This window comes from Parasteatoda tepidariorum, chromosome 9 (assembly GCF_043381705.1).
Source record: "Parasteatoda tepidariorum isolate YZ-2023 chromosome 9, CAS_Ptep_4.0, whole genome shotgun sequence".
Taxonomy (NCBI): Eukaryota; Metazoa; Arthropoda; class Arachnida; order Araneae; family Theridiidae; genus Parasteatoda; species Parasteatoda tepidariorum.
In genome coordinates this window covers 1,761,929-1,778,311 of record NC_092212.1, presented here as the reverse complement: position 1 = coordinate 1,778,311, position 16,383 = coordinate 1,761,929, and the positions used below count along the sequence as shown (strand labels likewise).

General features: G+C 28.1%; 1 protein-coding gene and 1 long non-coding RNA gene across 5 annotated transcripts in view; one reads left to right on the top strand and one right to left on the bottom strand.

The window, feature by feature from the left end:
• Positions 1 to 10,357, top strand: part of LOC139426368 (uncharacterized) — a 46,029-nt gene extending 35,672 nt beyond the window's left edge. The window contains exon 2 of the long non-coding RNA XR_011637629.1: positions 10,247 to 10,357. This is a non-coding gene — a long non-coding RNA (uncharacterized lncRNA). The remainder of the gene's footprint in view (positions 1 to 10,246) is intronic.
• The window catches only part of LOC107437806 (tyrosine-protein kinase Fer), a 46,570-nt gene continuing 35,599 nt past the window's right edge, over positions 5,413 to 16,383 (bottom strand). For all 4 annotated transcript variants that reach the window (XM_043045909.2, XM_071184968.1, XM_071184967.1 and 1 more), the window contains 2 exons: positions 14,859 to 14,981; positions 5,413 to 14,255 (listed from right to left, as the gene is read on the bottom strand). In XM_043045909.2, the coding sequence (XP_042901843.1) occupies positions 14,113 to 14,255; positions 14,859 to 14,981 (266 nt within the window). In that variant the 3' untranslated portion in view covers positions 5,413 to 14,112. The remainder of the gene's footprint in view (positions 14,256 to 14,858; positions 14,982 to 16,383) is intronic.

The window sequence follows — 16,383 nt, the reverse complement described above, 5'->3', positions numbered from 1 at the left end:
AATTTATTTAGAAATTTAAAGAACTACTAAACAGTTTCATAAGAATTTTTTTTTCATTGTAAAAACATCTTTGTATGACTGATATTTTTATATTACCTTAAGTAAAACCACATAAACACATAATTTAAAACCAAAACTTGTTTGTCATTTTAAAATGGGTTTTTGTGTAGTGGTACAATAAACTGGAACCTATATTTTTTTTTTAATTTCTAGATGAATTTTTTTTCCTAACTACCCCATTTTTTGTATAATAATTAAAAAATGTTATAGGTATTGTTTATTTTAAAATATAGTTTGTATATTACAACTAAATTGTTTTTGGTTTAAAAATTAGCCTTGGTGGCATTTTTTTAATGACACATAATTTTTTTTTTTTTTTAATCTTATGCATGTAACAATTTCTCATCCTAACAGACCCGTAAAATTTTAGCTAACTTTTTAGTTGGGTAGAAGTTTAACTTAATCCACTTTTTATCACCTATACAGTAAAACTTCGGAACGACAGTCTCTTTCATGACTATGTGACTGGTGTTAAAAGCTGGCAGCTTTTCAAAATGATAAAAGAATTGTTCTTCAAAAAAATTAAATAACCAACATCGAACTACAAATATTTATAATTAGAAACAAGATGATTTGAATGAATAGTTCATTTTTTTCACAGGAATAAGCCAGCATTATTCACTTGAAATATTTTTAGAAGAATCCATATGATCTAATATTTATGTTCAATAACATAATGTATAATTTTGCGTAAAGGCAATTGCATTTAATCTAGATAAATAAATCTTTATTGTTATTATTATAATGATTTTTTTTTTTTAAGATGGCATTGATTTGTGTTTTTCCACTGCCATATAGTGAAGTTCATTTGCTTGTGCTTATTCCTTTTTTACTATCTTCAGTAACTTTTATTTTATATTTCGATGTGTTTGTTTGCAATAATCTTGTATTTTGATAATTCATGTACTAAAGTTCTTATTCAAACATCCACTCTTAGAACATGAAGAAATGACAATCCCTCAACGAATATTAGTCAGTCCCATACACAGAATGGTCACAGAAAAAAATGAAAAATGCTTAATTGTCATTTACCATTACCATTGTCATGATCCATTTAGTCAAGTTGGTGGCAAATATGATAATTTTTATATAAACATGAGTGTTCTAGCACTTAATTTTTGCATCAAGAGAGTTAATATGTTTGCAGGAAATAAAATACTTCAAATTACTAGAACTCATTTAATAAAAAACTTTTCCCTTTTATATGCCGAAAATGGTTGCATTTTAGTCGCTTGTAGCAACCCTGATACACTCTTCATTTGAAATTTCTATGAACTGCTTAAATTAAAGCAAAAGTTAACTGCTCATTATGTATGTTAGAACAGACCCCCCATGAAAGACGCACCTTATTTGTAGTAGCAGGAATTGAACTATCAACACTATGATTGCCTGCTGTATGAATGCTTTAAAATTTCTGTGGAACAAGATTCCTACAACTCTTGGCGACCACCTTAAAAGATGCAGCTTATCAGTAATAATGCAATCAAACTGCCAAATCTGTGACCGAATTTATAGGAGTTAACAATAAATATCTTGAATGTAATGACCCATAGGGGAGAGAGAAATGTATTTAGTAATGATCAGTTAAAATTAATGCAAGCACGAGATGAAAACTACGATACACCGTGGTACAAAATTTATGCTAGCATCAAGTGGCCACTGTTCAGAAATCGCTATTTAGTCCTTGAGAAGACTTTTGATGTTATAAACATTCGGCCGTACTTCGGAGGTCGTTAAGGCGGTCATTAATGGAGGTTTTGATGTACAATTATTCTAATATTAAAAAATAACAAGTAATTGAAACAAATCAAATTTCTAAAATATGCAAATATTGTTTTCTTCTTTTTAAGAAGTCTTGTAAAAAATGAAGGAGTATGATACAATAAAAAAGAATTCAGTAATCAGTTCAAGAATTTTCAACTTTTGAATTTGCAGCATCTTGAGATTTTTATTTTATAAGCTCACATTTGACTTCATTTCAAAAGCAACAAAATTAATTAAGTAAAATATAAAAAAATGAATTCAAGAGACATTTGATGTAAACAGATATAAATCCTAATATATATATCGAAGTTTTTAAAAATATGAAAGACTCTAGAGAGATAAAAACCATTCCAATTTGAGAAGTATAATGTATTAGAGTTGAACAAAAATATGGAAACTCTTCTTAACTAACTTTATATAAACATTATTTCTTTTAACAACAAATGTGTTGGAAGATTTTACATGGCAAAATTGCTGGCGCAATTTGAATGATCACATTTGAAGCTTTTAGAAATGATGTCCTTTTTACCCATAACAAATTCGAATTGATCAAAATGAAGTTTCTTTCTAGCTTAAATACCTGAAACTTTGAAATCATTTGATAGGATTGAAATTGTGGGGTTGTCGACTATGCCAACCTTCATGTATCGAAGGGTATCCCTAGTTCTATACGAGTTAACATGTCTTATATACTAGTGAATTGATGTCCAATAATTGTAGTGGTAGTTATGCCATAATGCTCCACCAGAATTTTATCAGAAATAGAATTTGATGAACCGCTAGGTGCCACATCTGTGAAAGACTGGGAGAGCTATATTAAGTTCACCAGATTTTTTTGAGTGCTTGTGGTGAGAGCTGCATTACGTTCACGGTTGTGTGTGCCGTCTCTCCTGTAGTGCTATTAGCAGTCAAATGTGTGTGAAAGAGACTGAGTACCAACAGCATGAGAATAATAAGATACCAATTAACAAGTCAACTGTTCAATGTGGGTCATTCATCGAAGTGAGAGTTACTTTAGTTGTAGGCAAGTTCATATCACTTTTGCAGGTCACCAATATGGAGAAAGGAGTTATCAATGATATCAGCCTTCATTTATCAAAGGGTACAGAGCTTTGGTGGTTTAAGGGATAGAGCCTTCCAATGAGGTGAACCGGGTTCGAATCCCACCTATAGCTGGTCGATACCAATTCTGCACCCGGCTTAAAATATCCTCAGTGTGGTAGACGGATCATGGGTTAGAATTCTCTTGCCCTCAGGCTAACCGTGTGAGGTTAGTCCCATCAAAAAGTCTACCACGAAGGCAAGTTTCTCCCACTTCTTGATCCAGGAGTTCCCTTGTCTTCCGGATTAAGTTCAAAATTGCAAGGCTACGGAGTTGAACATTAGTAGTCATAAACCCAAAACTGGGTCGGCTGTTCGTCGATGGTAGAATTGAGTTAACATGTCTTATATACTAGTGAATTGATGTCCAATAATTGTAGTGGTAGTTACGCCACAAAATATTTATATGTGAATGATTTTAAAATTATTGTGGTTTTGAAAAAGGAAAAAAAGCTTTTAACTTCCTACGCTTATTTTGTTCGGTACAAATTTTGCCTGGGTAAAAAGACATCGTTCCTAAAAGCTTCAAGCCAAATCTTTCAAATTTTGCCACAGAAAATCTTTTAAAACATTTGCTGCTAAAAGAAAAACTGTTTACATCAGGGTTGCGGTTTTGGACGTCCTAAACTGGTTCTGGACAGGACACGTGGGTTTTACTGTCTTAAAGTGTCCAAAACCTTGAACTTTGGGAAAAGGTAAAAATTCTATAGGTGTAACCATTGTACACATAATAATTACATGTATCAATAAATATTTGATATTTTTTATACAATTTACTATAACTTATTAAAAGAAAATAATATAATATAATAGGAAAAGGTTTATAATTTTTGAAGCTCCACAATTCATTGAACAACAAAAGTGAATACCTAATCCTTTAAATATAAATATGCTTTTAATACTGATAAATAATATTTTTGCATAAGGATAAATATGGCAATATTAAAAAATAATAATTTTTCTTAAAAAAAATACTAAATTTGTTCAAAAATTAACCTTTTATTTTTCACAATATTTTTTTAAAAAAATTTTATAATTTCTGCATTACAGGATGATAAAAAAGACATTATTTTTTAAAAAAATGTTTTTAAATATAAATATATTAGATTAAATTGAAAATAAAAAATAACTGAAAAATGTATTAACAGTTTTGAATGGCATAACATCAGTGTCAGTTACTGACACTGGTGATGTATCACCACTATGCTAAAAGAATTGAACATGAATGAAATAAAAGTATTCTTGAATAGTACTATAGATAAATAAACCTGCTTATGACGAATATCCCTAATATTTTAACCTGTATGCCAAGGCCAAACTTCAGTTATGTACTATTGAATGAGAGGACCAATTGAACTTGATTACTGATTAATCTTCCTTTGTTTAAATTGAAGAGTCAAACAATATTAATAAAACATTATACATTTAAAAACAAATATTCACTGGTATATTTAATTATCAATATGTTATTAGTTCTATGTTTATTTTACCTCTTAAATATTGTTCAGATAAAATTGTGACATAATTTGAGCAAAAGGGTTTTGGACAGGACGGTTTAAACCGTGGATTAATCCATTCTGTCCTAAACCTTCCCAACCCTGGTTTACATAGAATTAGTGTAAAAGCATGCCCATATTTTTCCCCCAAATTCTGTAAGTTATTATTATAATTAACAAGTTAAATTACTTAACACTTTCTTATTGTAACCCATGTTCCATATTTTTTTCCCAGTACAGTGCAATATTTTTCAAATTCAAGGAATTGTTTCTTTTGTTGCAATTAACAAAATGTTCATACACAAAAATTAATTATTATATAAACAAATGTTTTTTTGTTTTAAAAAAAATATTCACTTTTAAGAGATGATTGAAAAGCAATCACTAGGGGTTTGTGAGCGGAGCTTCTTAGCAAATTAAAATGATACAGAAAACTTTTGACAGTATAAAAGTGTTAATGAATAATAATTATAACTAAAAAATTAAATTGTGCATATACTAAACTAAAATAGCCGTTACCTAAAATTATAATCTAAAAAATAAATAATACTTTGCTCAGTTGAAAAATTGATTCTGCTTAAATTTTGTTTCATTGAGTTTAAAATGTAACAATTTAAAAATATATATATTTAACTGTTTTTTAAGATAACTTTTACATAAAAGTGATAATTATAAAATATTTCCGTTCAATGATATGTAAACTATTTAAAATCGATAATTTTTTAAGATATTTATACTTTAAAATTAAAATATAGCTGTTGGGGCTGATTTAAAAAGTAATAACTTTAAAAAAATTTTGAAGTTTAGGAAACTTATTTGGTTTATAATTAAACATTTTTAATGTTTTTAATTTACACAAAACTGTATAACAATCCAGCGTAAGCTAAATGGGGGGAGGGGAAAAAATTAGTTTCATGTAATTATCTACCTTGATTCCCCACATTGGCTGAAAGATGTATGTAAGTTCATAAAAAAAATAGTAAAAACTATATGTAGATAAAACAAATTTATTCAGTACAATTTTATAAACATACAACACAGTCAACAAAAAGGCACAGTGAATTCAAAACCGTGCAATTCATCGTACAAGAAATATAAAGCATATTTTTGGCACTGAAACTTTCAATCCATAGAGAAAAATGGAAGCCATGATCACACTTTACAACTGCCCCACAAAACAAAATTTTAAGAACCTCGCAAAGGATAAAAAGTACTTTGAAATTTTTTTTTTAAAAAAATGCACACACAAAAATAGTTAACAGAAAGAAGAAAAAAACGATTAAAAATACAAACCATTTTGATATGTATACACATGAGAATTTTTCACATTTCAAGTGACTTAACAAATAAAAAGTTATATGAAAATTAAGTCAAAGAAAAATAAATACAAGTTGTAGAAGAAAGACCCACCATCTCTACTGAATTTTTACAAACTGAAAAATACAATTTCTAATTTTACATAAGTTAAAAGTTAATAATAAAATTTTTTTAAATAAATCCTGATTAATAATCCAGTTATTTTAAAAATACCAGATAAAAAAAAGTTTTGTTTGAAAAAAAGAAAAACACTTTTTATGAGTAGTTTTTATAAAACTCAAACTACGAGGGTTTCCTTGAATGACTAAAAATGTAAGAAGTGGTAGGATTATCAATTCATTTATATTTATTTAATCTAATTTATTGATAAACCATATGTTACAAATTATTCATATTTAAACCTAAAACATTCTTTATATTCACTTTAAAAAGTAAACTGAAGAAATATGTTTGAAAAAATTTGCTAAATTTAATTTCTTTTAATAGATGTTTGGTATTTATTAGTTAACATTTTTAATCCCCTGAACTACACTTTAACACGAAATATATAAATGACAACACCACAGACACGATAATTCAAAATGCTCATGCAAATTTCATCTTATTACACAGCTGCCATTATTATAATAAGAAAAATTTATGTCATTTTCAGAAATGCAGGGTTAGTATAATACATAAATCAGTAATTAGTCCCTTATACTATTTTTTGAGACTTTGTCAATAATAGTAGTTTAGGATTTGTGCATTAGAAAGATCATCAATAAATATACTATCGAAATCTGATGAAGCATTATAATTAATATTTGGCTCATATGGACTCAGCTTATACAGTGAAACCTGAATAGTTAGACCAGTTGCCGTGCATTGCTTTAGAGGTAAAATTAAACAAAAAGTCAACTTTTAGAGAGATTGTTTTTTTATTATTTCTTATATCATGTTATTCTTATGAAGCTATTAATTTAATTTACCTATCAAAATAAAGATAAATATATCATTTTAACAAGACTTTAAAATTTTATTTAGTAATTATTCCATATGTCTTTTAAATGAGATTAATTTCTTAAATGAATTACAATTTGTTACATAACATTAAACTAATTAATTTTTTTAAAAAACCATACATATTCTGTTAGGGATGCAGGTCAGTGTGCAAGACAATATATACAGTTAGTAAAAAAAATATTTAAAATTTATTTCTTTACACATATAACAAAATAACTAAATTTATTTTATTACAAAAGCCTTAAATATTTATCCAATGTGGTTAACTCACAAGGGGTGGGGTTTATATTTTAGTACTGTTTTACTAATTTATTGAAATCTTATCATAAAACAAAAAAAATAATGAAAATTTCATTAAAAGTTATATTTAAAGCAAAGAGAATACTGGGGAAATTTTTCTTTCAAGTTAACTTCTGAAGGTTTTAAAATAACATTTTATAAAACTCCTAGACAAATTAAATTTATTTCAGCTGTTAACGTACAAGATGCGGATGGCCAAGTTTTGCACCCTTTCATTATAGGGGAAATAGTTCTTAAGAATAGAGATCAATTTAAATAAGTACTCAACTTGACAGGTTTCACTCCATAATCAAACTGTTTGCCAAATAATATAGAAACACATTCCTTTAAACTTAAAGTTAGTACAATAATTAACACAGTGACTGCCATATGCGTTTACAGTGAAATCTCCTTCAGGCCACGAGTATAGCTATACGAAAGGTATGCACTCCCACACAATTTTAATAATCCTAATCTCAGGTGGTTACAAGAATACTATCTCGCTCCATTTGTTTCCATGTCTGTTTATTTGTTTCTCTTCTCGTCACTTAACACAATCGGTTTGAATCTTTGCCAAGTAAAGAGGATTTAAAATCTTCACCCTAATTCGTTGAAATTTCAAAAAGAAAAAACTTATTTCTTAGTGAGTCAAATAGAAGAGAAAGATTTTACGAGGCTCACAATAGTTTTCTTAACCATTTTTGTATTACTTTTATAACAATTCAATAGTTTTGTTACTTCCTGTGAAATATCTTTTCAAATACATACGAATATCCTTCGCAAGTAGTCAAATAGTAGTCAGGCCCGATCAGAAACATTGCTGTCACCCGAATATGGGTGACGCAGCAGTCAAAGTGTTATGAGTTATTGATACTAACATGTTTAACATTAATAATTCCAGTATTAATAAACTTAAATCTAACTTTAATTTACAATATGTCTATTATTATCACTATTTGAATTTATTGAATATTCACAAAGTGGAGAGTAAAAATATGTAGCATTTGGAGATAAAATGAAACAGATAGTATGTAAAGGACGTTGCAGTTGACATTTCCTGATATCCAAGATCTCAGGTAAAAAAAATTGTTCATGCTCATTGTATAAACACTAATTAAAAATTAAAACTTTTAAAACGATTTTGTTTTGCAGCAGCAGTTTTAAATAATCTATACAATTTAAAGGCTACTAATATTTTTTAAGTATTGAATAATTTAACTTCAAATAACAAAATAAATGCATGTTAACATAAAGAAAGAATTATGTATCAGAAAAGATAAAGTTTCTCCCAATATACAATTTCAAAATCAGATGAGGTAAAGGGTTTTTATTTTCAACTAATAATTTTACACTTTTAAATATTAACTTTTCAATTATTAATATTGCACTTTTTAATATCTGTTTTCAATCTAGTTTAAAGTAACTAAGCTTAGCATACAAAAAATACATGAATAGTACTATTATAGTAAAAGAAAACAATTTTTCCATGCCTTGAAGTAAGTCATGTTCATTCATGCTTGTTTAATCAATTGAAAATATTATTTTGAGACACTACTTACGAACTTGCATTTAGGTCTAGTAGATAATTTTTTTATTTTGGATATAATTTGATTTTTAAAATTCATTGAAGCAATTCAGGGATCCCACAGAAAAAAATGAACAAAATAGTTGCTTTTAGTAGCCTAAACCATGAAAATAGTTGCAAAAAACCATGAAAATAATATATAAATAAATAAGAACAAAAAATAAGACTAAAATTTTAATAAATGACTTAATTGTCATTTACCATGAGCCATATAGTCAAACTGGTGGCAAATATGATAATTTTTGGATAAACGTTAGTGTTCTAGCACTAAATTTTTTTATCAAAAAGCCTATTTTTCAAATGAATTCCTTTCATCCTTACACCATTTTCAAAACATGCCAGGACAAAAGCAACATAAAGTTGAAAAATTTGTCATGAAATGCAATATAATATAGTTTAAATGCAAAATTACAAATTTGTAACTACAATGTAAATTCAATAATATCACTTACACAATCAGCAGACTTTAATTAATAAAAAATAAAAACGAATTTACAAGACAACACAGGGACAATTATAATTCAAGGTGACATAGATATACACTTGAGCAACTGAAGCAACCAAAATAGTAAATGCTGATAAAGATTTTCTAAGTATGGGCCAGTTACAATAATAATAATAATACTTTATTGAAATAGAGAGGTAATTTGTAAAAAAAAATACTTCTACTAAATACATAGAATTTCATAATAATTCTTTATGATATGTAATAAAAATGTGACTCTTCATGGAGAATTCTCTTTCATCTATATACCTAATTTAAAGAATAGAAGGAAAAAATGGTTCAAGTTAACCTAAAGTTTACAACTACTAATGTTCAATCATGTAGCCTTGTAATTTTGAACCCAATACAGAAGACAAGGGAGCTTCTGGATCAAGTATTTTGGAGAAACTTGCGTCCATGAAGGACGTTTGGATGGAACTAACCCGCATTTGCGTTATATGGAGAGGAAGACCACGAGAACCCCCCACGGCTGGCTTGGGGGCAAAAAGACTCTAACCCTTGATCTATCTACCACTGAGGATATTTCATGTTAGCACTGTGGGCGGTGCAAGCCAAATGTGGAATTCGTACCGACCAGCCATTGCCTGGGTTTAAACTGGGTTCACCTCATTGGAAAGCGAACGCTCTATCTCTTGAGAAATCATGGCTCTATTTAACCATTTAACCTAAATCATGAATTTCAAATTCTGTAATTTTTGTTTAAACTCTCAAAATTCAAAAACATTATTGCAGGATATCTCAAGATTATGCGGTGAAGAAGTAATCCTGTAATAATATGTTAGTATTTTGAAAAAATTTTTTCAGCTAACTCAGTGTTTTCATCATAGAAAAAAAATGGGTGAGAATTTCTCACCCTTTCTCAAAAACAGGGTGAGATTTCAAAAAGTTAAATTAGATTTCTAAAAACTAAAAAAGCACAAAAACTCTTGGAAAAAAAATCATTTCTTTACTTATAATACATTTTTAATGTCTCCTATTTTTTAAAGCATTGAATATTTTTGGTGCATCATCATAGAAGATTTTGCCTTTACAAGGTATTTGTCCATCTTACATAAGTGCATAAAAAATTTGAGCTTCTTACATGAAGAAACCTTACCTACGGTAAACACGTGGTTGCAGAGAAATGTGTTCTGAAAGGGGTTCCGTGGTTGTGTTCTGTTGTTCGAAAAGGTTCTGAACAATGCTGGTAAATAGGGAAGCTAGATAATGGGGCAGATGTTGAAAATAATGAAAGATCCAGGAAGAAAAGTGAAACGGATTTTATTCTAAATGGCGTAATTCGAAGCTTTTTCCAAAATGCGAGAAATTCGCGAATTTCGAAATTGATTTATAGAATGCGCGAATTTCTCGCGGTAATCATTTTTTAATGCGAGAAAAGAAAAAAATATGCGAGATTCTCGCTTTCTCGCGCTGTAGTGAAAACACTGGCTAACTTAATCTTTTACTTTACACGTACCTGAACCCACCTTAGACAAGACATTAAATTGACAATGGTGATTAAATTTACAAATGGAGACAAAACAGAATTTACCATGAAAAGTCTCTCTCACAATGCAACAACCTTTTAATATACTTCATAATAGTTTTCTGTTAGAATGTATAGAACCAACAGGAAGTCGTTTACAAGACATCTTTTCTCTCTAAAACTGCATTATTTAAATATTTGGCAGAATAAATAAGGATTATAAGCGTACAGTTTCAATTTGAAAAATTGTATTTTGAAATTTTTTTTCAAGTAGTTTAATCATAAAATCAAATACAGTTCTTAAATGACACACATTTTATAAAAACAATTTTATGTTCTTTATTATTAAAATAATGAAGGACTTAAATTATAAAAAATTGTTTTTAAATAATATTAAGGATTAATATATTTCATCAGAGATTTTATTGGTATAGTTAAAAACATAAAAAAAATCTGATTTTTTTTAAATCATAATTTTGCCAACCCTGATAAAAAATATATAAGATACAGCTTGTATTGTAATAAAATTTTAGATTGGTATTAGTTATCTAAAGAAATAATATTTTATTTCTTTAGATAACTTAATATTAAGGTATCAATAAATAAATTCTGGGCAAGTGTATACAAGTTTTGCCCTCAGACACTTTTACTATATTACATAAGAGAAAACCAAAGGACCAGAAAACTGAGATTTGGCCTTTTACGGTTTGTTGCCCCACCGAGTTTAGTACAGTACATAACAGAAAACAGATATGCAGTTTTTATCCAAACAATTTAAACTAAATTTGCAATAGGAATTTGTATTCATCATTTTCTGACAGGATGAAGATAAATAAAGTGAATAAAAATTGGATAAAATAATAAACATTATAGCACCACATTTGTTACTTACCTTCAATTGATGAAAACAGTTTCAAAGAAATACAAACTACAAATACTTATTCAATGAAGCAAAACGTTTTTTTTTTTTCGCTATAAAATAATATAGCTTAACTTGGCACAAAATGTAAATAAAATTGGCAGCCCATTGAAAATATGGCACAATTATATAATTATAAGAAAGTTAAGAATTATCACTCTTTCTTTGTCCAACAAATAGTCTCTTGCATTCAAAGATAAGGTGCACAAAATGTAATGGATAACAAAACAAAATTGTTTTAACAAAAAAAAAAAAGAGAGAGAAACAGTTCAAACTATCTGGTCAATTAAAATTGGTAGAACAAACTTCAACAAAATGCAGTCAAACCTCACTCATTTAAAGCTCAGTTTTATGAGTTAATTTAAAGATATAAAAAAATTTACCTGAAATTCTTATAAAATCAATACTAAAAAAAACCTGTTTTAATTTACTTTGATAACTGGAATTTTTTTTTTACGCAAATGCAATAAAAAAATTTTAAAAATAAATAAATATACATAAAGTTAGATATTATGAAAAAAGTAGAAAATGTGTTCACAATCATATTTGGAAAGTCGGTAATGACTACAGAAATCACACTGAAAACTGAGCTGAAATTCATGTTTTTTTCAGTCACTTTGCCATTCATTCTTTTTGTTCCTCATATTCGAGAGAATCTTTTTAAAAACATTGCTTTATATGGATATTTTGAGAAAATTGCTGGAAACACAGCATCTGTTCATTTAAAAAAGAGTGTCAGTGATAAAATATCATTAATATTTTCTTCTGTTTCTTTCAGGAATGGCAAGTTTTGTTCACAGTGGAAAAAACCTCCCCAGAAGAAATAGGTTTCCTCCAACCCATATGAAAGAAAATCTTTTTCAAAAATGAGTATCAATTATTGAAATTTTTTCTTAAACAATTTATATTTGCAATCTAGTTTAAATATTATTAATTTCCAAGTTATTTAGTACATATATTTTAAATATGTGTAAAACTAAGAAGTAAAACTAAATATAGAAGAACTGTTAAAATATCAAAATCACATTTTTATACACGAAATTAACAAATCACAAATCAAATTTACAATTACAAATAGCACACTCATTTTCATAATCAAATATTGTTCAGTATTAATATCAAACCGACTTTTAAAGAATATGATAAACAGTAGAAAATACCATATCCAGAATTGTCCAAAGTATAAAGTTTCATGAAATTGCCAGAATTGGTAATTTCATGAAAGGTCCAGAAAATACATTTTTCCAGATTAGATGAAGAAACTTCAAAATATACCTCATTCAATAAAATAAAATAAAAAACTTATTAACATCAATTTCATATGACAACATTTTGTTACAGGTTGAATGACGTGTAATTAACTAAACACTTATTAATTTGATAATATAATATATAAATAACAGTGAGCAACTTTTTCTTTCATGATTAAGGATATTTTTTTTTTGTTCTTATTTTTCTATTCTGTAAGTATTTAAAGGGATATAAAGCTTGTTTGCTGATATTGATTTCAAGCACTATTAATATTCAGCTTCATTAATATTCAAAGTTCATTCTCATCACCAACTGCTCTTGTCTTTTCAACATTTTATGCTTATTGAAGCAGAATAAATGTTAAGCTATCTGAAAAGCAGGAAGAAGAAACAAAACAAAAAATTTGTTTACAAATACTTTTAATAGGTTAAAAAGGAAAGGAAAAAAAATTAATCTTTAAAATAAAACAAAAAAAAGAGGGAAAAGAGATTTGTCTTCATTGTTAAAATATGTTCCGAAAATAGAACTTCCTGGAAAACAAACATATGGATATGGGACTTTCTACTGTCCAGATTATTAAAATCTGCAATAAATAATTAAAAGAAGTTTATTATTTTGTAAAAAAAAAAGAGTTAATGAGAAAAAGTTTTTAACTTTCTGATAACATATTAACTTTAATTTGTTTAAATTTAAGTCATTCTGATATTGCTCTTCACATTGTTAAATGATTCTATCACTTATTTTTAGTTTCTTCCATTTTATCCAGTTTCTTCTATTATCCTAGACGAAATAAGTTTCTGCCAAAGTGACAACCTTGTGTTACCTTAATGAAAAAATTTTTTATTTTTTAAAAAGGTAGGTAAAAAAAAGCTTTTTTTCTTTTCATTATTCTAACATTGATAACAAGTGATTTTTGCTGATTCCAATTCTTGAAATTTTTCTTCATTTTATTGGAATTCGGTATACGTATTCAGTATACATTATCAGAAATTTTAAAAAAATTTCACTTAAATAAAATTTTTAAATAAATAATTTTGAAAAAATATGTAAGCAGCAATTTTTTTTAAAACTCACACTGAATTGAACCAAACTTAATAATGATTTCCTTCTGAAAAAATCAACAACATCACCACAATTTGTTTGCTACAATATATCTGAGATTAATATAACAACTATATTCAATACAGAATACAACTATTGTAAAATTCCAAAAATTGTAATAAAAAAATGTATTAAAATAATGAACATTGCTTTTTCTTTTAGCATATGAAATGTCCCCCCCCCCAACAACTGTTGAAGACATTTTTATCCAATTCACTGACCAATTTCTTTTTTGATCTATAATTTACTCAACTAATAAAAACGATGTTAAATAAAACTAGAAGTAATACTTTCTAGTGTTTCTCTAATTTCAGCAAAATGGGGTCTTCTATCCGGGTTGTAATCCCACGTCCTAATCATCAGCTCGTATATGTATTCAGGAGTGTTGGGGGGTGACTCCAGTCTGTAGCCTAAAAATAGAAATTTAATATAATTAGTTCAGGGTAAGTTATTTAATATAGTTAGTTCAGGTATAGTTAGTTCAGTGCGTCAAACTAAAAACGGACCACCCTGAATGAATTTTGATCTAATGATTGAATCTTCAGGTTCTAGGACTCCATCTTAATGTTTGGGGGGGTGTGATCTCGAATATGCTAATAAATTAATGCAGACAATATTTCAAGTTACAAAATCAGACACAAGAATGTACTTTCTCTGAATAAACATACCTTTTTTTTCAACGGATTCGAATTTCTGACCCCTACAATATTGGGAGCAGCCACAATCTGGGAAATAGGGTCCCAATAGTTTGGTCAGGAGAGCGATCCAAAGTTTGGTCCCTCTAAGCTTGGTCTTACTTTTTCCGTTTTTCGCCATATTTGAGAACTTTTTAAGCAAATTGAAAAATTTTTGCACACAATTATAAAATTTGTTGCTCCAAAGAAGATTCCATGCAAAAAATAAATTTTAGTAAATATTTTTTTTATTATTTAATTTAATAATAGTCAAGGTAAATAATTTTTAGATTTAGTAGAGAGTATTGAGGAAGGGAAGAAAAAAAATATTATTTTCACCTGAATCAATCATTTCTCTGGCCTTACTATTTGACCATCCAGCATAGGGTGTGTTACCTAATGAGAAGACTTCCCACGTAAGGACGCCGTAACTCCACACATCACATAGGCTGGTGTATCTTCCTGCAAAATAAAAACATTGTGCAAGACTTAGAAATGTTTGCCTTGTTTTACAGTGTGTTAATTGTGAAACATCTTGAATAACTTTTTAACAAACAACATGGTGGCAACAATCAGGGTAAAAAGAAAGAAGTTTTAATTTTATTCATTAGCAGGACAGTAATGTTTTGACTTATTTACCACTATTTCTAAATAAAAGTTAGTCAGCATAGTTAAAAAGAATGCACTCAAGATCTGTGAAAATTAAAGTGGAAAAAAATGTCTCTCAATTTAGTTATACTCATATGAATTATACCACTTTTTTTTTATTTTTACCCTAATTGTTTCCACTTTGAATAATCAGATTATGACTTTCTATATATTAAGTTACATAAATGGGAAAATTACTTCCTTTTTAATCCACTCAGCACCTCAGGATATAGAAGGAAAGTTGCTATACTATAGTAGCAATAATATGGTTAAAGTTGAAAAGAATATGGTCCCAATAGCTTTGATACCTGAGAGATTAAAAATTTGGGCCCCTCAATATCGATTTTATCTTTTACATAATAATAATTATTATTGCTCTTACTTATGAATTTTGTCCTAAGACAATACCCCATTCTAAAATTTTAAACAATTAATTATTAAATTCGATAATTCTCATAAAGTATTCTTCGTCATTGGTTCAACAGAGTGGGGTAGGTCCTGCCCTTCTACAGAAGGCTTATCTATGTTCCCCCTGTAAGTATTCTTCAGTTTTTTGTCCACAGTACTAATTTCTAATCCCACTAAACATTTTAAATTCGGTCTGCCTTGAAGTGCCTGTTGGTCAAGCATTGAAGTTTTTTTGGTGGTGGCACAATCTCATGAATTCTGATGAAGTTTACCGCTTTTGTACAGTTCAATGAAATAATCAATAACAGTTTATTATTGGAAATAATAATTTTTTGCAATATCCTTCCAAAATTAAAAACACTAACTTATTCTATCTTTTTTAGGCAGATAGGTCTCTAAAGGTCCTTTAGGGTCTCTGAAGATAAGGAGATGATTACAGTAGCCCCACATTAGAACTCAATAATAAAATAAAAATGAATTATATTTCAAAATCTTACATTTGGACATATGTCTAATGCGGGCATTTTAAATTAAAAGTTTGATAGGTACACATTTATTACTTCACAAACAATTTTGATAAAATAAATTTGTTAAAAGGCTTATTTTTAAAAATGTTAGCAAAGAATTTACCATAACACATTCAAAGTTAAGGTGGCATATTAGAGTTTGATCGGATATTTCTTTCATTCAAAAAATAATGAAACAATTTAAACATTAAAAAAGTAATGAGCAATGGGGATAGCATATCCTTACCATTGAAAGTGTTTGTCCCCCTACTGAGCCCTGTGTGGATGGGCCTTATAACCCA